The sequence below is a fragment of the Odocoileus virginianus genome, chromosome 24 (assembly GCF_023699985.2).
Source record: "Odocoileus virginianus isolate 20LAN1187 ecotype Illinois chromosome 24, Ovbor_1.2, whole genome shotgun sequence".
In the NCBI taxonomy this organism is placed as follows: Eukaryota; Metazoa; Chordata; class Mammalia; order Artiodactyla; family Cervidae; genus Odocoileus; species Odocoileus virginianus.
Window position 1 is genome coordinate 31,328,400 of NC_069697.1, and position 23,759 is coordinate 31,352,158.

At 41.3% G+C, this 23,759-nt stretch overlaps 1 protein-coding gene across 6 annotated transcripts in view; it reads left to right on the forward strand.

Moving 5' to 3' along the window:
• SLC38A1 (solute carrier family 38 member 1) overlaps positions 1-23,759 on the forward strand; it is a 71,737-nt gene that overhangs the window by 30,391 nt on the left and 17,587 nt on the right. For all 6 annotated transcript variants that reach the window (XM_070454528.1, XM_020873113.2, XM_020873112.2 and 3 more), the window contains 4 exons: positions 19,710-19,783; positions 21,286-21,378; positions 21,701-21,782; positions 23,178-23,260. In XM_070454528.1, coding sequence (XP_070310629.1) covers positions 19,710-19,783; positions 21,286-21,378; positions 21,701-21,782; positions 23,178-23,260 — 332 coding nt within the window. The remainder of the gene's footprint in view (positions 1-19,709; positions 19,784-21,285; positions 21,379-21,700; positions 21,783-23,177; positions 23,261-23,759) is intronic.

Below are 23,759 nucleotides of genomic sequence, written 5' to 3' on the forward strand. Positions count from 1 at the left end.
GCTTCTGATTCCAGATCTTTTATATATAGCCAGGGCTTTTGTTTTTATTTTGTCTTTCCTGGAAACTTGCCAAATCGCTTTGTTCCTAATGTTCTGCAGTTTCACAATGATGTGTCTTGCTATGCATCTCTTTTCATCCATTGTCTCAGGCAACTGGTACAGCTTTTCTTTTAGAAATTCATGGTCTTCAGTTTTGGAACATCTTACATTTTTGTCTTGATGAATTTCTTCCTGCTCTTTCTCTTTTTCTCTTTCTAAAACTGTTACCAAGATTTTAGACCTTCTGGACTAGCCCTCTAACTTTTTATTCTTTTCTTTATTTAATTTGTATACTTTTTTTGTGTGTGTACTTTCTGGGATATGCCATCAAGTTTTTCTCCAACTCTTTACTGAATGTTTTATTTCTTCTTATTTTTTATTTACAGGATGTTTTAAACCTTCTTTGAATTTCCCTTTTTTTATATTTTGTTTATATTTATATTTTGTTTCTGTTTTTTGATTTCATTATTTTCCCTGAGGATTCTAGTGGTCATTTTTCTCTATTTTGGAAAATTTCGAACACCAGGTAGAGAATCTGAAAGCTTCCCTTGTTCCCTTTATCTCATGACCCTGCTTGTTTACTCAGCCCCTTTCCCAGGTTGTCGTGAAACAGATCCAAGCCATCATTTCATTAAAAAATACTTCAGTGTATTTCACTAATATATAGGGGCTGTAAAGCATAACCATAATATGTCATACCCCAAAATTTAACCACAGTTCCTTAATATCATCAAATATTGAAACAATATTTAAATTGCTCTGATTATCTCATTTTTAAAAAAACAATTGGATTGTTCACATCGATACTCAAATAAGGTCCATATCATACAAACGTTTGGTTTGTGGTTTAAGTCTCTTTGAATCTGTAGGCCCCTCATTCTCTTCTGTCCTCTTCTGTGCAATTTATTTGTTGGAGAAACTAGGACATTGGTCCTATAGAATTTCTATAATCTGAGTTCTGCTGATTGTCCTCTTGTGATGTAAGTTGACTTTTCTGTTTTGGACGCTTTCATTTTAGAATCTTTCCTTAAATGTCAGGTTTTCCCTCTCTGCTGTATTCAAGAATTGCCTGGAGGTAGGGAGAGAATGAGGCTAATTGAAATCTGGTATACGTGAGTGGGGCTTGTTGGAAATAGCTTAACTGAAGATGCTGTCAGTAGCCCTTTTCTTGGGGAACCAGCCATGTCAGTTTCTACTTGGCTGTTCACATCACCCAGAGATCTTCCTGTAAGGCCTGGGCCATCTTTGCCATTGCTGCCATCTTTCTGGGGACCAAGGAGAGGGAAATGGCTTGGGAGAATCTCTCTGTGCCTGTGTGCACCCAATCCTGGTTTTCATTGCAGTACCCCTGCCCCACAAGTTGTGCTGGGCCTCTCACTTGGAGACTTACAGTTTATACTTTGCAGGGAATATATTTATATATCTTTTGCTTAGATGGGAGAGGAGCAGTCAGCTCAATTTACAGAGTAGATACCTGGTCTGAGGAATGTAGCTATTTCTTGAAGTTTGACAGATCCTCTTTATTTTAGCTCATTGTGCCCACTGTTGTCCATTTCCAGTAATGCCACCAGGGCCTTTTGGGAATTCTCTGGTGTAAACCGGCTTGGCTTTCTCCACTGCAAATTTAAGTTTCAGATCTGTCTGCTTTCCAGCTTCTGAAACTTTGTAATTGTCCCTTCTCTCCTATTCTTATTATCCTAGCAGTTTTGTGCCTTAAAAAAAAAAAAAATCCCTTTACAGGTTTATTGGGGCAGGGGAAGCAAGAATAAATTCTAGTGTTCCATCAACCATTCCTGAAATACGGTTGATCTTTAGTTACACTGGTTCAGGGATAAGTCTTGCCTTACGACTCTTCATTTTCAGATTGAGGCAAAGACTTAGATAAAGGTGACTTTTATAGTTGTGGGAAGATCTCCTCTGGATAAAACCATCATAGGTTGTTTGGTTCTTCGCAAGATCCATGAATAGCCAGAACTACACACCAGATCTTCAGGGTAAAGCTCATGAAGGTAGTTGTAAAGAGACCCAAACTTACAAGTTTTTCACAGAATACAGAACTCTCCTACCTCAGAACAAGGGCTCACTCTGTGTTGTAAAACCAGCTGCTCCCACAGCTGCTCAAAGCCAAGAAGCAGTTGGCAGGATGAAGATAATTCATGTGGTACGGGGCCCTGTTCCAGACTTATTGGCCAATGCCGAGAATGAGTCCAGGCCTGCCCAGGCTTCTTTAGAAAAGCGGCTGGGAAGGCTCCTCTGTGTCTCACTGAGGCTGGATGCTGGACTCTTCACTGGGGTCATCTGGAAACTTGCTGGGGCGACTGCTCTTTCTTGGATGAGACTGGGGCTTATTTGGGGGACCTGACTATAATGGCTATCATTCATGTTTAAAGCACATCTGACTCAGTTAGATTCAGTGAATTCTGCCCTATTATAGGAATACTGTGAGGATTTGTGTTATCCAAAGCCTTTCTGAGGCCTTATATTGGCATCTTAAGAAACAGGAAATACGGTCATGGGGAATCTCAGCTTATAGTTGTTCTGAATGTATATGTTCTCTGTTAAAAAAGTATATATATATAATGGGGCTGTTCCCTGAAGCAGCAATTTGGGGACGTGCTGAGGCACAGTGTGAAAGTGTGAGTTGCTCAGTCGTATCCAACTTTTTGCAGTTGCGTGGACTGTAGCCTCTGTCTGTGGAATTCTTCTGGCAGGAATACTGGAGTCATTGCCATTCCCTTCTCCGGGGAATCTCCCCTCTCAGGGACTGAACCCAGAACTCCCACATTGCAGGCAGAATCTTTACCATCTGAGCCGCCAGGGAAGCCCGTCAAAGTGAGGGTGAGATGCTCCTGTCGAATCGAGTTTTCCTAAGAGTGGGGTCCAAGGGAAAGGCAGTGGATGCTGAAGAAGTCTTTCTGCGCTGTATCCTCCTCCTCTCTTGCTAATCTCTTTGCACAGCTTCCCCATAACTTCATCATAGCAAAAGTAGGAATTAAAAGTAAATATTAGCATGGAAGAATAATGGCTTTTGTTTTGTTTGCTATTTCACATTACCATCTCCCCAAACGGGAAAGTTGCATTTTCTGAAGATTTCTATTAAAGGCCTACATTTTATAGAAAATTAATCTCTGAAGAGCATGTCATTTCCTCACTGTGCCAGGTGAATGAGAGGTTAATTACACTATATAGAAGCTGATAAAGTAATAAATACTTTATATTTTTCCTTAACTTCTTAACATGTATTATTATTAATTATGTAACCTTTAAGTTTAAAACCATGAAAAAGAAAAATGTAATTCATGATATTCCTAGGAGCTCAGAGATATCACAGTTTATTGTAAACACTGAGTTTGTAAACTGTCTGTTCAGAATGTGATCATTGTGAAATAACATTCTAATCTGTATGGAATAATAATTTAAATTTTATTTTGATTATCACTCCTGCCTATTTTTGGTGTTTTCCATTTTCTGTCTCACTTAGGTAGTGGTAATGAGAATAAAAAAGATAGTGTTCTACAAGCACACTTTGTTTTTTTTTTTTTCCATTTATTTTTATTAGTTGGAGGCTAATTACTTTACAACATTGCAGTGGTTTTTGTCATACATTGAAATGAATTAGCCATGGATTTACATGTATTCCCCATCCTGGTCCCCCCTCCCACCTCCCTCTCCACCCGATCCCTCTGGGTCTTCCCAGTGCACCAGGCCCGAGCACTTGTCTCATGCATCCAACCTGGGCTGGTGATCTGTTTCACCCTAGATAATATACATGTTTCAATGCTGTTCTCTCGAAACATCCCACCCTCGCCTTCTCCCACAGAGTCCAAAAGTCTGTTCTATACATCTGAGACTCTTTTTCTGTTTTGCATATAGGGTTATCGTTACCATCTTTCTAAATTCCATATATATGTGTTAGTATACTGTAATGGTCTTTATCTTTCTGGCTTACTTCGCTCTGTATAATGGGCTCCAGTTTCATCCATCTCATTAGAACTGATTCAAATGAATTCTTTTTAATGGCTGAGTAATATTCCATGGTGTATATGTACCACAGCTTCCTCATCCATTCGTCTTCTGATGGGCATCTAGGTTGTAAAAGCACACTTTGAAAAGTGACATGCAAGAAGACATGTATTTATTAGTAACGACCCCATCAGGCTCCTTTAAGAAACTAATGAGTGTGAGGGGCAGGGGAGATAGAGAGATAACCAGGAGTGCCTGCTACATAGTAACACTATATACTAAGCATTTACTAAAGTATTGACTAGGTAGCTACTAAATAGTAGGTAACATTTGTTGAACGGTAACTATATATACCATATTATCTCATCTAATCCCCACAGCAACACTATGAAGTAAGTATTACCCCCACTTTAGTGATGAAGTAACTGATATTTAATAACACCTTAGAAAGTAGGGGAGCCAGAATTGCATTCAGGATCTCTTGACTGTAGAACCTGAGTGACCTAAAACACTGTACTGCCTTTTAGTGATGCTTTCAGAAGCCAAACTTACACTATTAATGTACTTGAGACAAATCTTATTCTTAACAATGGGCACTTGCAAGTTTATCCCTTAACTCTTAAAAATCACCTTGTAAAATCAGTCAGTATTCTTGAGCCACTTGACTGCTGTCCCACCAAGAATCATCACCCACCTTTTTTGTAATAAAAATAGTTCGGGAATACTAAGGATACCAAATTGCGTATCAGGGGTGGTCACAGCAAGTGTAATACGTGCCTCATGTGTTCAGTTGCCTGGTCATATCTGACTCTTTGTGACCCCGTGGACTGTAGCTTGCCAAGCTCCTCTGTCCATGGGATTTCCCAGGCAAGAATATTCAGGTGGGTTACCATGTCCTCCTCCTGGGATTTTCCCAATCCTAAGCCGGGTCTCCTGTGGCTCTGCACAGGCAGGTGGATTCTTGACCACTTGAGCCACCTGGGAAACCCTATACAAGCCTCATGGATATTGTAAAACCAGTAGGCTTTCTGAACTGCTTCATATTTGTCTTTATCTGTACTTGCCTTTGCCTCATGTGGTATTTAAGATTGCTCACTGCCCTTGAACCTAATTCCTTCCAGGACTTTAACTAAATTTTTTGTAATTAAGAATTGAAAACCAAGAAATAGCAAAGTCAAATAACATCATTATTAGGGAATTGGTTAAATAACCATAGCAGTTCCATGAAATGGAATATTAGACTACTACTTAAAAGAGTGACACGACTGAGTGACTGCACTTTCACTTTTCATTTTCATGCATTGCAGAAGGAAATGGCAACCCACTCCAGTGTTCTTGCCTGGAGAATCCCAGGGACGGGGAAGCCTGGTGGGCTGCCGTCTGTGGGGTCACACAGAGTTGGACATGACTGAAGCGACTTAGCAGTAGCAGCAGCAGACTTATATGTCCTGGTATGGAAAAAGTTTCCAGGAATGTTGGGTGGAAGTGAACATGGGGATAGATTACGTGTATGTGTGTATATTACCTAGACTTTATGGGGAGGGTTCACAAGAAAACTGTTGACAGTGGCTACTTCGGGAGTGTGACACAGGGCCGGGGGGTGGAATGGGAGTGGAAAGTTTACACTCTTTAAAGTATCTTTTTCACCATATGCTTTAGGGGAAGAAACTAGTTAAGAAAATTGTTTTTTAAAGAACTTAAAACCACTGCAATGAGACTTTTTCTCTTACCTACAGAAAACTTGAGAAAACAAAAAATTTCAGTGTGGTTATTTAGACCACAAGAGCTAGAATGAGCCATCAGTACAGTGCCGTGGGCTCCAGTCTGCATTTTCCCATCATCTCCCTGCAGAATGCCTCTGCATCAGCCACGGAGGCCCCCAGGACATCACCTTGGCCTTTCCACTCCCCAGTGGAGGCCACTGCACTCCCATGCCCTCCCTGTTCTTCTGAATCCTGACATGCCTCTAAGAGCCAGGCCAGATGCCATCTGCAAAAAGGATCTCCCTTTCTTCTTTTTTTGGTGTAGCCTTTATAGCAAGTTGCACTTCCATTATTTAGGGCTTCCCAGGTGACACAGTGGTAAAGAGTCTGCCTGCCAGTGTCAGAGACACAAGAAATATGGGTTTGATCCCTGGATTGGGAAGATCCCCTGGAGTAGAAAACGGCAGCTCACTCCAGTGTTCTTGCCTAGAAAATGGACAGAGGAGCCTGGTGGGCTACCATCCATGGGATCACCCAAGAGTCGGACATGACTTAGCAACTCAGCACAGCACGCTTACTTCCATTATGTAGGCATATATATTCTGTTTCCTGTTGAGCACTGATCCCTACAAGGGCAGGATTAATGTCTAATTCTTCCTTATCTCTCCTCCCCACCACAAAATCCAAAACAGTGCTTGCCTATAGCTGATCTCAATAAAGTTTTCCTGAAATGAATGAATGACTATGTAAGAATTAGCTTAGTCTTACAAAGGCTTTAGGGCAAACAATGTCCCTTATAATTTTGCAGACTTATCAGAAGGAAAAAAATCAACTATGAGATTTAGTTCACCCTCCAATTTTTTTTTTCCCACCCTCCAATTTTAAGTAGGCTGTGGAGATGTAATGAAAATTATAGAAGGTTAGCAAGGGACTCACCACCCTTTGGTTACTTTCCTGGGAATGCCTCCTTCATTTGAAAAATCAAAATAGAGACTGTTAAGAAATACTGTATGAGGTTAGTACTGCATTGCTAAAAGGGCATTTGTTGCTAAATTGCTATTTGCAGAAAGGACAGTAATTTTCATTGTCAGTTTATAGCAATTACCTTCACTTTGTGGTGGATTGTTTGTTCCAATTGTAGGTAAAGTCCCTCTCTTAATATTTACCTTTGTAGAGGGTTATCATTATCCTTCCACCAAAAAGATGCAACACAGTATTGTCTATAATCACAGTGTTTGCAAACAAATCAGTAAATAGCCATTCAGTAAAGATAAATCTTAAAAATGAGGAATGCTATAAGCCAAGATCAGACTACCAGATGCCTTCTCTAGTATTTTACAATCCAGCCTGCATAAGGGGTAGGCAGAAATGGAATTAGAACAACAGACTCATCAACACATTGCCCTAAGTCCTGTTCATGTATTACGGTTATTTGATCATTACTGTCGTGTCACAAATATGGGCTTCTTGTTCTATCAGCAGATTTGCTGTCTTAAACAACCGCCTCAGCATAGCTCTCTGGAGTCTCAGTCTTTTTCTGCAAATTTTACCAAATTGCAGTGAGACTGCAGTGTACCTTTGCAAATGTTCTGCATGATCTTGAACTGTCATTGCTTTATTCATTTAGATATATTCCTAAAAGTTTGAATCACACCCACCAAAGATGATAATTTTGCTCTTAGCCATAACAAAGATGGTCTGTGTGATATTTATCAAGTCGTTCCTGGTAAATGTTGAGTTGTCTTCTCTGGGGGCTCTGAAGCAGGCAGTTCTTTGCTCCTAAGGAAAGACCAAATTGGATGTTGTGATATCAAAACAGGCACAATAAAGAGGAAGTCAATAGGAAATGCTGCTCTTCTGATGATCCTAGGAGGTCCCCGAGTAGAGGCTCACTCATCTTCCATCTTGTCAGTCACTTACTTGTTTTCAAAATTCTTTGAGTTATGGTCTCCGTTCCTTAGAAATGATTTGAAGAGAAAATTGTTGTCCTTCAGCTGGCAGCAAATATTATTGGCCTCAGAGTCTCTTGTTTGGGAATAATGATACTGGAAGGGGAGCAGTGGCACATTCAAGCTTGCCAGCATTTGAAATACATGTAGAAAGGACAGCAGCAGTGCCCTTGAACTCTATTGAAGTTCACTGGATGAGGAAGCTTTTCAGAAATGGAGAAATAGGAAAGGGGTTAGTGTTGGGCTAAAAGTGAGTGCCTATTCTGTAAACAGAAGGAGTTGGCAAGTTTAAGAGATAGGTCCCACCCACTGTTTTTAAAAATTGAGCAGTTATACTTAGTTGATGAATCATCTGAGATGTGTCTGATAAAGGCTTCCAAGAAGTCAATTCTCTTGGCCCCAGAGAAATAGGAGTGGTGTGCGGTGTGCGTGTGAGTGTGCACGTGGACATAAACATGCAGCATCTACACTGAGTCTTCACTCAGATCTCCCTATGCCGAGTTGCATCCAGTGCCCTGGTGCTACCCAAGGACAACAGTGTGGCCCCATTTTGGAGCCCTGTGTTTTTCTTAGTCTGCATGAAGCAGCTTAACTAAACTGTCTGAGGTCTTAACAGTACTGTTCATGGCCATGATGCATAGAATGCCTTTAACATTTACTCTTCTGGGTTACCGTAAGACAGATGTGTCACACAGTAGGTCCAAATAGTCCAGAAGTTTGGGTTTTCCAGATTAGCTTGAACTCACAGAGTAGTAGGTAGTTTAGTAGATTGAAAAACTGCCCCAGTGTGGGCCAGGTAGTCTGGCTTTGTTCTATGGCCCCAGGCTTCACCTTTTGTCAGGCATACTGTGCCTCTGATTTACATCGGGATCTACCTCAGGATCAGGGTCGGCAAACTATAGTCTACAGACAAAAGCCACCTACAAGCCTCTATTTGTATGGCTTGCTAGACAAGAATGGCTTAATTTTTTTTTAAGGGTTAAAAAAATGAAGATACTTATAAAGTATGCATTGTTTCTTGGAATCTTTATAACAATTCTATTTATCATCCCATTTTACAAATAAAGAAGCTAAGATTTACAGAGGCCAAGTAAGTTGCCCAGGATGACACCAGTTGGGAGTGGGAGGGGGATGGGAGGGCGACGATGATGTATTATGCCTCTTAACTCACCTTAAGTGAATGGGTGGTTACCTTGGAAACAGAAAAAGTGTGAATTGAGCCTGTATTCCACTGTTCCTACTGGAATGGAAGTCCACACAGCCGGTCAAGTACAGCAGGCTCCTTTACCTAGTGGTTGTATGGAGTTCTTTCATCACTCAGGGATCACATCTTTGGAGAGTAATAAAGGTGGCATCATTTTGAAAGGTAAGGATCTAGGTTTGAGGAGAAGGGAAGCCAGTGATCCTTGTGGAATGGAAGGAGAGGGAGGAAGCCATGTCTCGAGTTAAAAATGGAGCGCCCACAAAACCCACAGCCTTCTATCAACGACTATAGGCAAAAAACAGGAAGTGGTGGTGGCACATGCTTTTTTTCTTGCTGGTACAACTTCCTCATTTAAACCTAGACCTCCTCCTAACTTTCTTAGCTTCTCAAAAGCATCAACTAAACTGATAAACTCTATTTCTATCTGCATATCTCTTTTAAATACTTCTCTCTTTTTAGGATTATATTAGATATTATTTGATTTGATCACCAGTGATATACATTCCTTGCCTTAGACAAAGCAAAGTACCTAATCAACAGTGAGGCTAGTTTAAGAGAACTTTTGCACCACAGAATTTATATTTGCCTACAAGAAAAGTAATGGAATTGTACAAATAATTGATCCTCACCTGTTCCCTGCCCAGCCTTTAAAAACCTTCCCTTTAATTCTCTTGTTCACTGTAAATATTACAAATAATCACATGCTACCAGATCCTAGTGTGCTGGTCCTCTGACTCTCAGAATGTTGAAATTTAATCAGAATGTAGTGACTAAGAAGTCCATTTTGGGACTGAATAGCTAGATGTTTCTGCTCTTTTCCATAAGTATTTCATGAGTTCCTTAAATTAAATAAGGATTATAATAATGAGCTTTGGGCTTAAACAGATGCACACCCCCCAAAAAAGGGTTTGGAATAGTGATACTGGCATTTGAAAGATTCTTTATATTTTTTATTTTAATACTATTATTGTAAAAGTAAGATAATCATTAAAGGCCATTTTGAAAATGTATAAAATAGTTTAAAAATCACTCAAAGTCTGTTAAAACAAGCTCGGTTATTAAAACTTGGATATATTTTAATCTAAGTTTTTTTGTCTTCTGCTAGGGTCTTGCTTTTCACCCTGGTATTCTTCTGTGGACATTTTACTTTGGCAGACAGTAAAGCATGGTGGATAAAGACTCTGGAGTTCAACTACAGAGTTTGAGGGCTACAATGCTGGCTTTGTGACCTTGGATAAAATACTCAACATCTCTGAACTTTAGTTTCCTTATCTGTAAAATAGGTAGTAATAGTACTATTCATAAGTAAAATACTATTAAGAGTGTTTAGTGTGGACCTGACAGAGTGAATATTTAAATTTATTGTTCATTTCAGTTGCTCAGTCGTAGCTGACTCTTTGTGACCCCACAGACTGCAGCACACCAGGCCTCTCTGTCCATCACCAACTCCCAGAGCTTGCTCAGACTCATGTCCATCAAGTTGGTGATGCCATCCAACCATCTCATCCAATGTCGTCCCTTTCTCCTCCTGCCTTCAATCTTTCCCAGCATCAGGGTCTTACCGTTAATATAAATTTATTGTTAGCAGTGATCAACAAAGTGGTTAATTATACTGGATTCTCACTGAGTAAATGAAAGCTCTAGGAGGTGCATTTGTTATGTAAAAAGTAATTTTGAATTTTTCAAAATATTTAAAATTTCCTCATGAATTAGAACAGCTTGCCCCTCTCTCCTAATTTTCAGGCGTGTCTTCTTCCATTTAAACTCTCATCAAACAGAAACTTCTTCTGTGTGCCCTTTCCTCTCCACGTAAGCCTCTCCCGCGGGCATCGCTCCCCAGACCAGAAGCCACACTGCACCTCCCACTCTGCACGCACCCCCAGACACCCTGCTTCAGACCATAGCCGCCTCTACTTCCCTCCAGGGGCTTTCCTTTGGGTACTCCCCACTGTGCCTTGTATGTCATTTAAGACCTCTCTGCTTCCTTCCCTGCCCAGCTTAGATGTCACAGCCCTTCACTTAAACTCCTCACTTCCCCACCCCTGAAATTCCCTTCCTCCACTGGTGCTGTGTCACGCTGGCCTGGAAAAGCACTGAACCTGAGCTCCCTGACCACACAGATGAATGACATTTCAAGTTCTTCCTCACTGGGCTCTCCAGCCCTTCCTTCATCCCCAGCAGGCATTCTGCTCTCTTCAGCAGTATTTTAAAATATGGATTTGAGAGTTGGACTATAAAGAAAGCTGAGCGCCAAAGAATTGATGCTTTTGAACTGTGGTGTTGCAGAAGACTCTTGAGAGTCCCTTGGACTGCAAGGAGATCCAACCAGTCCATCCTAAAGCAGATCAGTCCTGGGTGTTCATTGGAGGGACTGATATTGAAGCTGAAACTCCAATACTTTGGCCACCTCATGTGAAGAGCTGACTCATTTGAAAAGACCCTGATCCTGGGAAAGATTGAGGGCAGGAGGAGAAAAGGACAACAGAGGATGAGATGGTTGGATGGCATCACCGACTCAATGGACATGAGTTTGGGTGGACTCCGGGAGTTGGTGATGGACAGGGAGGCCTGGTGTGCTGCGGTTCATGGGGTCACAAAGATTCGGACATGACTGAGTGAGTGAGCTGAATTCACTTCATAGAGATATTTCTTATATGAAGAGTTGAGGGTGGAGTGAAAGAGTGGGGAGAGTCAGTGGAGATGAGAGGTGAATGAGAAAATGGGGAAGGTGAAGACAGCTTGGAAATGTGGAAGGAAGGTGGGAGGTAGAAGAGAGCTTGAGAGAGGCCAGCATCACAGGGAAGGACTGGAGAGAGAGGATTGGCCAGGAAACAGAGCTTTTCCTACACTTTGTTCAATCTCCTTTCCCTGGGGTTTTACATTTTCTTTCAAATATTCTGCTTCAGTCAACATCTCTGTCTACGAGTTTGGGAGTGAGGGGCTGCGGTTTGGTGGGACACGATGTTAGGTAAAAGCAGGGTGAGTAATAAAGACCACTTTCTGTCCAGCGAAGGAGTTTTCATGTGGACTATTCTAATGATGAGGATGACCAAAGTTTTATATTTTTTTAAGGAAATAATTCATTTATTCATCAAATATTTGTTGGTACATTTTATGTGCCAGACACTCTCCCAGGCACTGGGGATGGCAAAGGATATAGAAACAGAGATATTTATGTGATAAAATAACGTTAGAATGTCAGAATGTTTTTCAATTCAAGAAAGCTTCTGCGGGTACCAAGTCCCAGAGTAATGGTGCTCTGACTTCACCGTAGATGCCTGCATGCATGCGCAGAGCCCCACAGCTCAGAGACACATGCATGCAGAACAGAGAGGCATCCGCAGCCACCTGAGGCCTGAGTGTAGGGATGCTAGTAAGAGCATCGTTTCCTGAGTGACTTGGTCTGAGAGAAAAACACCAGCTTGTCGTTGGGTTCTTAGGCAGGGGCTCTCCAGATCTCACAGGAAGCTGGTGTTCTTTTCTGGTGAGGAGAGAAGAGGAGCTACAGTAATGATTCACCTGGTAATTGCTTACTTTCATGGCCTCCTTTGTGATCAGAAAGAGCTGTTCATTCCTCCCTTCTAGCTCTTCTTCCTTGATCTTGACGTTCTCCCAGCCTCTGCCTTCTCGGATGAACAGCCCCTACTGGTGTAGAATGTGGTTAGTAAACTCCTCCCCTTGGACATCCTCCCAGGAGTGCCCTGGCCCTGTGTTCCCAGAAGAGCGCTACTTGACTCTGTGTGGCTCCGGGCCCGGGGCCGCCAGAGCTCTGCCGAGATGCCTGTGCCCACCCTTGGTTACTCCCATGTTCTCTTTTCTTCTCAAAGCAGAACTGAAAAGAGACAGGAAATTACCAGAAGCCTAGCTTTTTCCTAAGAACCTGCAGAAAGGGCATTGCCCTACGGTTGGGAGTGCAGGCAGAGAACAAGTCAGCCAAAAATAGGCCCCATATCCACTTTCCTAGGACCAGCTCAGCTCCTTGTTTGGGCTGAACTGACTACAAAAAGGAAGATAATAACTGCGCTCTTAAGGTTTGGGTTGGAGGACTAGGCCTAGGAATTCACAGGGTTTCAGCCTGTCTCAGCCAGGTGTCAGGGTCTCTCAAACAATCTAGGCCTAGCCCTTGATTCCAGTCACAGCACCCTGCCAACCAAGACCTTTACTTGGAAGATCCAGCTTTGCACCCCCTCCCCCACCCCCACCCCCACACCCCTCCCTCGCAGTTAGGTGTGGACACCATTGCTCCTTGCTGAGCTGGCTTGTGGATTTGTACTAAAGAGGTACAAAAGTAGTTGCTATACTAAGTCTGTTGCTTTATGTCACCAGCCTGAAATGCCATCACCTGGTAAGAAATAAAACAGGCATCTCTGGACATTATTTTTTAAAGAGTTTTTATACTCTCAACCAGGTTTAGATAGAAGAGGGGGTACTAGATAGTGTGGTCAACCTCAGGGCCCCTTTGGAAGAAAGGACATGGCAGTTGGGGAGGAATGTAAAGTTAAAAATAATTTAAAATATATTTATCCCAGTGAAGTAAGTCATGCCCTAATACCCTTATGAAGTCGACCAAAGGAAACAGACAGGACTCGCTCTCACACTGAGAGTCGGTCAGGGTCCCACAGGAATGGCATTGGTTCAGTTGTAAATGCCTCCCTTCAGCCAAGTCTCATCTGGGCAGCGGTGGGGTCCGTGTCCCAGGTAATCACGCTAAGCACCAGCAGACAGTGTGGCAGGTGATTTGGTGGTGCTGGTTCAGAGGTTATGAGAAATAAACACTGAGATGGACACGCCAGGGGGCCAGAGCTCGTAGCTTTACATCCTGGCTACTCCAGGTGCAGTCCATGGACCAGCAGCATCAGCTTACCTGGGAGCTTGGGAGAAATACAGAATCTGACATCCCACCCCAGACCTGCTGACTGAGAATCTTCATTTTAACATGAACCTAAGGAGATTCAGATAGACTCGAAGCTTGAGAATAACTGCTTCAAACTCTGGCAAGGGAGAGGGCAGGGAGAGTCCTGCTGGTAGGGTTGGTAAGGGTTCTCTCTTTTTTTGAGAGACGTGGGGCCTGGATGAGTTGAAAGCCCTCACCTGCGTGGCAGCCTTGAACACCCCCATCTGAGCTATTTCGGGATCCACAGCAGTGCCGGCTGCTTCATCTTCACCTCTTTCAAGGGCTCTGAGGTTCAGTTGGAGGATGTCATATGATTTCTTGTTATATAGCAGGGCTGTTAAAAAGATAGTTTCATCTGCCTTAAAGTGCTATGAGGTTGGGTTTTATTCTTTTTTTTTGAAGGTATACCTTATAAAATTCCTAATTTAAATTAAAGGATGTAGGATTGGATGAATTTACCCAAATACAGTTGTGAAATCACCACTACAGCCATGGTATAGAACGTTTCAATCATCTTAAGTGTTGGTTCTATTTATTGCCACAGCTTTCCATTTCATTAGCATAAAATATTTTTAAAAATGAAAAATTTTAAAATCTTTGTATATATTATAGAAGAACAGAGAATCACAGTCCTATAAATATGCTTCAAACAATGACAGATAAATGTTTTTAAAATAGACGTTTAGGTGTTCATTGTTTAATGTGTGAGGCAAAATTTTCTTGCAGCAAATAGAGGAAAAATATCTCTAAATATATTGCCAGAGGACTGAAAATTGACAAATTTCATCCCAGGTTTCAAAAGTGGTGAAAAGTAGAGCCCAAACATCATTCTAGAGCAAATTACTAAATAGCTTATTTATGTGGAATTACTGCAGAAAATATTGCTCCATAGGGCAAATAAGTATATCCTAAATAGTCATGCTAAACTAACTTATCTTTTGAAGAATGAACTGGTAACACGGAATACTTCTTAATACTCTGTAATGACTTACAAGGCAAAGAATCTTCAAGAGTGGATACATGTATATGTATAACTGATTCACTTTGCTGTACAGTGGAAATGAACACGGCATTGGAAATCAACTATACTCCAATAAAAGTTTTAAGAAGAGTGAACTGGTAGGTCACAGGACTGGCTTAAGCAGAGTGTACCTTGACTTTTCTAAGATATTTGGCAGAATCTCACATGACTTAAAAATGAGATTCTAACCTTTGTGAAGTATGGATTGGGGTTATATTTTGAAGGCAGAAATGATCAAACATTTGCCAATACATTAGACACAAGCGACGAGAGAGTAGATGAGAAGTCAGGGGTAATGTCTGCTTGGAACAGTTGTCTGGACAAGGGGCCACTTTCCAGACAGTCTTGTTCCATTCAGAATTAGAACCACACTCAGGATGAAGCTTGAGTCTTCTTGGGTGAAGACTTGGATGAAGGCAGACTCAAGATAGGAAGCTGGATGAGGTAATTGACACACAAGTAAAAAAGGATCGAGAATTTTAAAAATATCGGGAGACTGGAAAGATAAAATTTTGGTAATGAAAATAAGTGAAGACCCTTATACTTGACTTTTCAAAAAGTGCACAGGATGGAACCAGGAAGATTGGCCTAACAGCAGTTCCTAACCAGAAACTCAATAAGAATGAGAAGTGTGACCTGCTTCCGTAAAAATGGAAACCAAAATAGGTCGCCTTGAAAGAAGCAGGGTGTACAACACAAATTAATAATCTTATTGTGCTTTGCACTTGTTGGACAAAACTAATGTGAGACCATCATGCACACCGCCATTAAAAAGGATGGATGAACAGCTGAAAGTACTAGAGATGTTCAAGTCAACGAGCACCGTCTTAAAATGAGCACTGTAATGAACCCCGTCAGATGGACTCTGAGTTGGAAGGGGGGGTTAGATTTCAAGTAGATTCAAGTGGGTCTGGAGGGTAAAATAAGGACCCAGGCATGAAAATCGCAGCACTGCTTTCAGCTCAGCCTCAATTCCAGTGCGCAGCACTTTGCAGAATCAGGATGCATTGAACTTGTGTCTCCTGACAGAAGACCTGGCAGACCTAGATGCCTTTGTGCTGGCACGGAGCAGAGAGATTTCCCATCCTGGCTGAAAAGCTGGGCAGGGTAGTCTCTCAAGGTCTCTCCCGAGTCCAGGAGTCTAGAATTCTGTTTCCTAACCAGCCTCTTGGTTCGCAGGGGACACAAAATCTAGTGGGATGTCCCTGCACTGTGTTTACAAAGGGTTGCTGATGCCTGAGGGCTCTCAAAATTCCTAACCTCCTTCTTCACAAGACCCCCCTCCACTGCTTCCCCAGGGCCTGTGTGCAGTCATGTTCTAGGTCACCTCCTCTTCCAGGCTGAACGTCAGTCTGGACTATTCATACCTTGCCAACTGCCTGGGACTGAGGTTTGCTTCCCATTGAAACAGGCCTTTTTCAGTGAGCAGCTTTTGCCCCAGCCATATGAAAACTTTTGGTCAGTGTTTAGCAATAGGAAGGGTTTCCCAGGTGGCGCAATGGTAAAGAATCCCCCTGCGGGCTCAGGAGATGCAAAGAAATGCGGGCTCAATCCCTGCATCGAAAAGATTCCCTGGAGTAGGAAATGGCAACCCATTCCAGTATTCTTGCCTGGAAAATTCCATGGACAGAGGAGCCTGGTGGACTCTAGTCCACAGGGTCTCAAATAGTTGAACAGGACTGAGCACCTGAGCATGCACACGCATAGCAGCATGAAAGCTTATATGACACCCAGATGAAATGAAAAACATGAATCACTTCTGTTCCTCTTAGTTCAGGAACACCAGCTTATGTTTCTCCTCCAGGAAACCAAACTATGTGTCCAGATGTTTACTTGGACAAATAGGGGACAGGTGAAGTCACTCAGTCGTGTCCGACTCTTTGCAACCCCATGGACCAGAGTCTACCAGGCTCCTCCATCCATGGAATTTCCCAGGCAGGAGTACTGGAGTGGGTTGCCATTTCCTTCTCCAGGGGATCTTCCCAACCCAGGGACTGAACCCAGGTCTCCCACATTACAGGCAGATGCTTTACTGACTGAGCCCCCAGGGAAGCCCAAATAGGGGCACAGATATGCTCAAAATAAATGTTCAAATAAATCATCTTTGTGTCTCAAGTCATTCTTCCTGCTCTTTCTTTTAGACTCCAGCTCCCACTGGAGCCTCTTAAACTATTCTGGGATCTATGATAACTAATTAGATACCTTATCACTTCTTCTAAGAATCTAAATAAGGAGGTGAATTTTTCTAAGTTTTAATCCCATTAGTGCTAGATTCTGTTACAGGCTAAAGCAGTCTTAGAATTTTAATATATACAGAAGTTGCCTCTTAGTGACAACTTAGAAAAAGCTTTTTGCTCTATATTAGCTTTCAGTCTTGGAAGGGAAGGTGTGTATGTTGGAAGGGATGGAGAAAAGGGTCTTCAGGGATTGGCTGTCAGACTTACTATGCGGTCATTTGGTTGGGGTTGTGGCCTGATGGTTCTCAGATATGGGAGCAAGGGGCTTGTTGTCATCACTGTGGAAATGACGTCAGTTTGCCAGTGTTAAGTGTGGGGAAGAAGATGGAAGAAGATGTTTCCTGCTGAAATCTTCCCTGATCAGCCCTTTTCTCCCACTTGGAAAAGAAAAGGAAGCGATATGCATGCGTGCGTGCTGAGTCACTTCAGTGGTGTTGACTCTTTATGACCCTGTGGACTGTAGCCCACCAGGCCCCTCTGTCCGTGGGATTTCCCAGGCAAGAATACTAGAGTGGGTTGCCATTTCCTTCTCCAGGGGATCTTCCCGACTCAGGGATCGAACCCAAGTCTCTTGCATCTCCTACACTGGAAGACGGGTTCTTTACCACTGGTACCACCAGGGAAGCCCTGATACAAGTGCATCATCTCCGAAGAAAGTCCACCCAAAAGAAAGGCAAAGAGGCAGCTGGTACTAGAACACCACGTGGTCCTGGGGTTATTAGCTGGGGGAACAGATGTTTCCTTTGAATCTTTCTTTTGCTACTGAAGACCCAGTTCTCCTCAGCTGAGGGCCTTTGATTAACCATTAGGTAGACATTTGTAATTATCCCTCCTACAAGGTACATATTTTGAAAGGTCATGCTCTTTACTCAATAGCTCGGGGCCAGTGGTAACATGCACTCTTCTCCCCAGCTCAGTCCCATGAGAGTCAATTGAGCAGAGGACAGAGTCACTCCAGAAGAGCACATGGCCAATCCTCAAATTCTGCCCACTCAGCTCCCAGTTGGGAAGCTCAAGATCTCTCTGCCACACAGAAATAAATCCTCTGTGGCCTGGCTCAGGCACGTGTGGAAATTGCCGTTTAGGGTTCAGTGTCACCGTGAGTGAACTCTGAGTGAAACTCAAGGCCTGCTTCCTCAACATAAATATTGTCTTCCAAGATGAAACAAAGATCATAGCACAGTTGTGTCCTGGGTCTTACTCTGTGGCATATCAAGTCATGTTCACTGCTTATCTCAAAGCTGCTTCATTGCTTAATAAATGCTTGCTGTCAGCTTTTCATGTCCCTCAACCAGAATAAGTAATAAGGGACTTACCCTCTTATTCACCCTCTTACTCCGAGATCTGAGTCAGTAACATATCCAGATGCACTTCTTTATAGTCATATATAAATTTCCCTTTATTAGCTGGTCAGTTGTACCTTCACCCAAAGGGTTAGGTTTTCTGATCTTTCTCCCAGTATTTGTTTTACCTCTGCCGAGCCCGGTCACTCTTTCATGTTTTCTGGCCAGTCTCTGGCCGTTCATCTTCTCTGCCCTTGACTGTCTTTGCCCCCTCATTTATCTCCCCATGGTTGAAACATGGGCAAAACAAAATGCTGCAAGACAAGGGAAAGCTCAGAAGCTGTCTTTCTGCCTGGGGCAAGGGCAGGCGCCTGAGGAGATGACAGCTGAGCAGGGGTCAGCAGGTGTGCGGGATGTGGGGCGGTCTGGGAAGAGTCCCTTGCAGAGAGAACTGCACAAGATGCCCAGCACTGCCCAACAGTACTTGCCAGAAAAATAATTGCCTTAATTACTCAGACATGGGAGTCAGTCGCACCAATGTGTCATTTCCGGGACATTTGTCCCAACATCAGGAAGTGAGTGGTTTCATCTCGGAGACTGGAATTTTGTTCTTGTTAATAAATAAGCTTTATTTGCAATTCTTATGTCTGTTTTAACCAAATGATTCTGAAATCTATGTCATCTCCCACATCATTTTTAACTGTGCTTTTTCTTGAGGAAGGTTTGGCAATGAGCCAGATGTACTAAAACAAAGACATGAGTTCATCATTCAACAAAGTCTTTTCATTACAGTTGATTGTCAGAATTTTCCCATCCATTAAAGGAGGTTCTTTTAAGAGACACTGGGGGCAAAAAAAAACAGTGAATTATCTCAGTGGTTTAATTTATAGATTCAAAAATAGCCATAGAGTAATTAGATGTAAAGAACCCTAGACACCATTTGTGTTTATATTATACGCAAGGAATGTAGGAATGGGAGACCTCAACTCAAGTAAGGTGTCCAAAGTCATGTCACTGACCTAAAGGTCGCTTCATGCCTGCCTCTCTCACCCCCCACCCCTCCCTTCTCACACTTCCTCTCTCAGATATCACAGAAAGTGTACCATAGACCACAAAAGCTTTCCTTCACAATGTTGTTTTAAAAGTCACCTCCATTGAAATGATCCCAGAGTGCCATTTATATTTAAGCTCAGAATTACGTAAAAGATTTGAATTCTTGGAGTTACAGTCCAATGAGCAGTTCTTTTACTTGGTAGAACATTTTTATTAAAGATGTTAAGGAGGGTGTGACTAATAGGTTCCAGTATTTGGATCCTATCAGTGAATAGTGTTAACCTATAAATCAGCCTTGACCTTTCTACCGTTTTAAGGTCAGAGTCTTTATAGTTATCATAAGACTTATTTTCTTTGCTTTAGGGTACTTTTGACTTCAGTAACACTGCTGTCTATATATTCAATCAACCTGCTGTTGATCTGTTCAAAGGAAACAGGTAAGCTGTTTGTAAAGCCAGAGTGATAAATTCTCACAATTCTCAAAATTGTCACAGTGACATTTTGAACAAATGATACTCTCCCTGTTCAACAACTTGTTTATTAAAGAAAAACAGTGCTTCGACCTGTTGTCGCTGGAAGAACTATAGTGGTATTTACTTATTTACTTAGAGTAGATACAGGAATATATAAATGCACTTGTTATGAATAGTAAGCAAATAACATTGAAATTTATTCATTTATTTATTTTTTAACATTGAAATTTAAAGAGAACCCTCAAATATACTTGCTCTTCTAGTTTAAGATGACTTCATTTAAAGACCTTGGTTTTTCCTTAAGTATTTATAAATTCAGACCAAGGATCCCATGCTTTTATATTATAGGCTCCAAGGTTTTAAGAATAAACAGAGCTTTCATTCTCTTTTGTGCATATTCCAAGGAGAAAGTGTGACTCCCAAGCAATGTGGGTGTCAGTGTGCTGTGAAAAGACTTCAAGTTCTCTGGGCAGTGTTATACCTGAAGTGTTTATTTTCTATTCCTGGGACACTGGATTATGTTTGTAATACTTTGACTTTTACGTTAGCTAAAACCACATTGGCCAACCATTACTGTATATAGATGACTCCATTTAACTGGAACATTTTGTAATAAACTGTGGATCTAACCATTGTCTAGTTTAAACATCAGTCTTATGAAAGAATAAACAAAAGTTTAATTATAGTCTAACCCAGTTTCTTTCTGTGAACCTTTTGAAAAATGTGAGCTGAACTATTATAAAGAAACATAAACCCATTTTTTAAATGAATGGTTTAACATTTTAGTATTTGTTGAGATGAGCCGGTTGAAGACTTTAGAATTTTGCTATAGCCAATTTATTCTCTCGAAAGAGTTATCTGCTACTCTCTTTTGTGAGTGTCAAATCTCTGAAATAAAGATAAAAATTCTAATGTTGTGGTTATTACATGTTTTTTTATGTTATTATATTTAGAACCCACAAAGCATTGTTGGAATATTATTATTCCTTGTTAGCCTCATCAGTTCAGGTAATTCATTCAAAAGGAACCTTTCTTCCCAGCCATCAGAGTTTTTATTTTTAAATCAAATTTTTATTTTAATGATATACACCAGACATGAGAATAAAATTAGAGTAGGAATTTCCCCCCAGTAAAGTAGGGAGATTTTTGAGATAATTAAAATAAAAATAAGGCTTATGACCTAATCATTTACTTGTAATGCTTTTGTAGCCAACCTGAAAAAAAAATGGTGGTCATATCTGACATTTTAAAAAGTCAAGAAGTTGAAAAAAAAAAAAAGTCAACAAGTTGTTTTTGTTTTGTACTGAGAATACCTTAATCTTTGCAAAGCCAAGAAGACTATGTATATGATTTTTGATAAAGACACAGTAACTTGGGGAATAGTCAATAGAATGGTGAAGTCTTGGCTATTTTTAATGTAGGAAACTCATCATTTTTTCTGTTCTCAACTATGGTTTTTTAAACAGGCTGCATGGTTTATGAAAAGCTGGGAGAACAGGTCTTTGGCACCACAGGGAAACTTGTCATCTTTGGAGCCACCTCCCTACAGAACACTGGAGGTAAAAAGATTGTTTTTTCTATACATTAAAGTTGTGAATGTTATTGCTATTTCTTCTAATCTCAGTGGTTGGGTGGCTACATGAATTTTAACACAATTCAAGCAGTATCATTCTCATTGCTAAAATTGTGCAATGAAAGTGAAGCAGAGATAGTAGTCACTTACAACCACTTACACTTACAACCAGGGGTACTTGGACAGTGTCTGCAGCCATCTTTATGTCCTACTGGAGGTTGGTCTAGAGACAGTCTGGTCACCTTTTGTATAGCTTGCAACATGAGCCTCAGTATCTTCTTTCTAAAAATGTTCTCATTTTCTTCTAGCAATGCTGAGCTACCTCTTCATAGTAAAAAATGAGCTACCTTCTGCCATAAAGTTTCTAATGGGAAAGGAAGAGGAATTTTCGTAAGTTATAGACTATTGTTTAAAAGATAACTAAAATGTTTTTAATTGAAATGTGGGCTAGTAACCTAAGTTTTTGTTTTATGAAGACTGCAGAAACAGAATTTTTCCTAGGCTGTTTTTTCTTGGTTTGTTGTTTCTGGGGATATATTAATGAAGGAAGCAAGGAGAACCATTTGAATCTGAGCTTTTAAAAGATAGATTCATTGGCCGTGCTATAGACGCTAAGTCCTGCAACTTCCCAAGAGCTTGAAATCAACATCTATTTTCTGTGAAATAGAACAGATATGGAGTATTTTTAATGCTGAAATAGAACATGCAAAATTAAGACCCAGACTTTTCCTTAAAGAAGAGACAGAACATTTTGGGAGCAGAATTGACATGAGCCAACCTCATTAAAGATGTAGCTAACCTTGGAAAATGTTGCCTCTGCATTTGGCACACCGTTATGTTTTGTCTACCTCTTGTTCAGCAGTTCTTGTCAGTCTTAGTTCCTCTGTCTTCTTTCAAGGGAAAATTGTAGAAGCCAGGGTTCCTAGTGTTCTAGCATCAGGATTCAAGGTCAAATACAAGCGATTAGGGAGAAAGCAATGCTTACCTGTGGTGACTTATTTTTTGACAATATTCACCAAGCCAAGCAAAAACGAACTTTCTCTTTAAATAATTGATAAAGACAAGTTGTAATCTGACAGAATGTAATGTGTGCATTCAGCTTTGAAGTCATATAAATAATTCAGAGGGATGGCACGCTTAGCCAGTCGGGGAGAGCAGAGGAAAAGCAGTATCTCTCCCTCAGTCACATGGAAAGAGAGATGATAGTAAATGACTAGTGTTTGGCTTTATACAGAGCGAAGTAAGCCAGAAAGATAAAAACCATTACAGTATACTAACACATATATATGGAATTTAGAAAGATGGTAACGATAACCCTATATGCAAAACAGAAAAAGAGACTCAGATGTATAGAACAGACTTGTGGACTCTGGAAGAAGGTGAGAGTGGGATGTTTCAAGAGAACAGCATTGAAACATGTATATTATCTAGGGTGAAACAGATCACCAGCCCAGGTTGGGTGCATGAGACAAGTGCTCAGGCCTGGTGCACTGGAAAGACCCAGAGGGATCGGGTGGAGAGGGAGGTGGGAGGGGGGACAGGGATGGGGAATACATGTAAATCCATGGCTAATTCATTTCAATGTATGACAAAAACCACTGCAATGTTGTAAAGTAATTAGCCTCCAACTAATAAAAATAAATGGGAAAAAAAAATTGAATAATAATTACAATTAATGGTAAACATTAGTAATAATAAAAATTTTTTTTAAATATTGTGAAATTTTACACATGAGAGAAAAAGTCACTCTCTAAGAAAATGTCTGTCTGCTTAAATGCCTTTCAGAGCCTGGTACGTGGATGGCCGCTTTCTGGTGGTGGTAGTTACCTTTGGCATAATTCTCCCTCTGTGTCTCTTGAAGAACTTAGGTAAGATCTTGCTTTTATCACAGTCTCTACAGCACTCAGATGAATCAGAAACCTGATAAAAACAAACAACTTTGCTCCCTACTTTGACTTGCAGGGTAAAGGTTGAGTAAAAAATTATAAGTGTTAATGAGGCACGACTTTAATAGGGGATAAAAACACTGGCTCATATGTGACTTTGTAAGCAGTCCCTCTACTAAACCATGGCGGGGTAAAGGGGGTCCTGGGGCCAGCAGCAGAAAATGCTGTCTAAAAGCCCAAAGTCCAAAAAATGGAATTCTCCTCATAGAAGGTCTTACACACTCTGATTGTTTAGATGGACAGAATTTCACATCTAATACAGACAGAAAGTGGCTTATATTTTTACCCAGAGGAGAAGGGGACGACAGAGGACAAGATGGGTGTGTGGCATCACCAACTCAATGGACATGAGTTTGAGCAGGCTCCAGGAAATGGTGACGGACAGGGAAGTCTGGCAGTCCATAGGGTCCCAAAGAGTCGG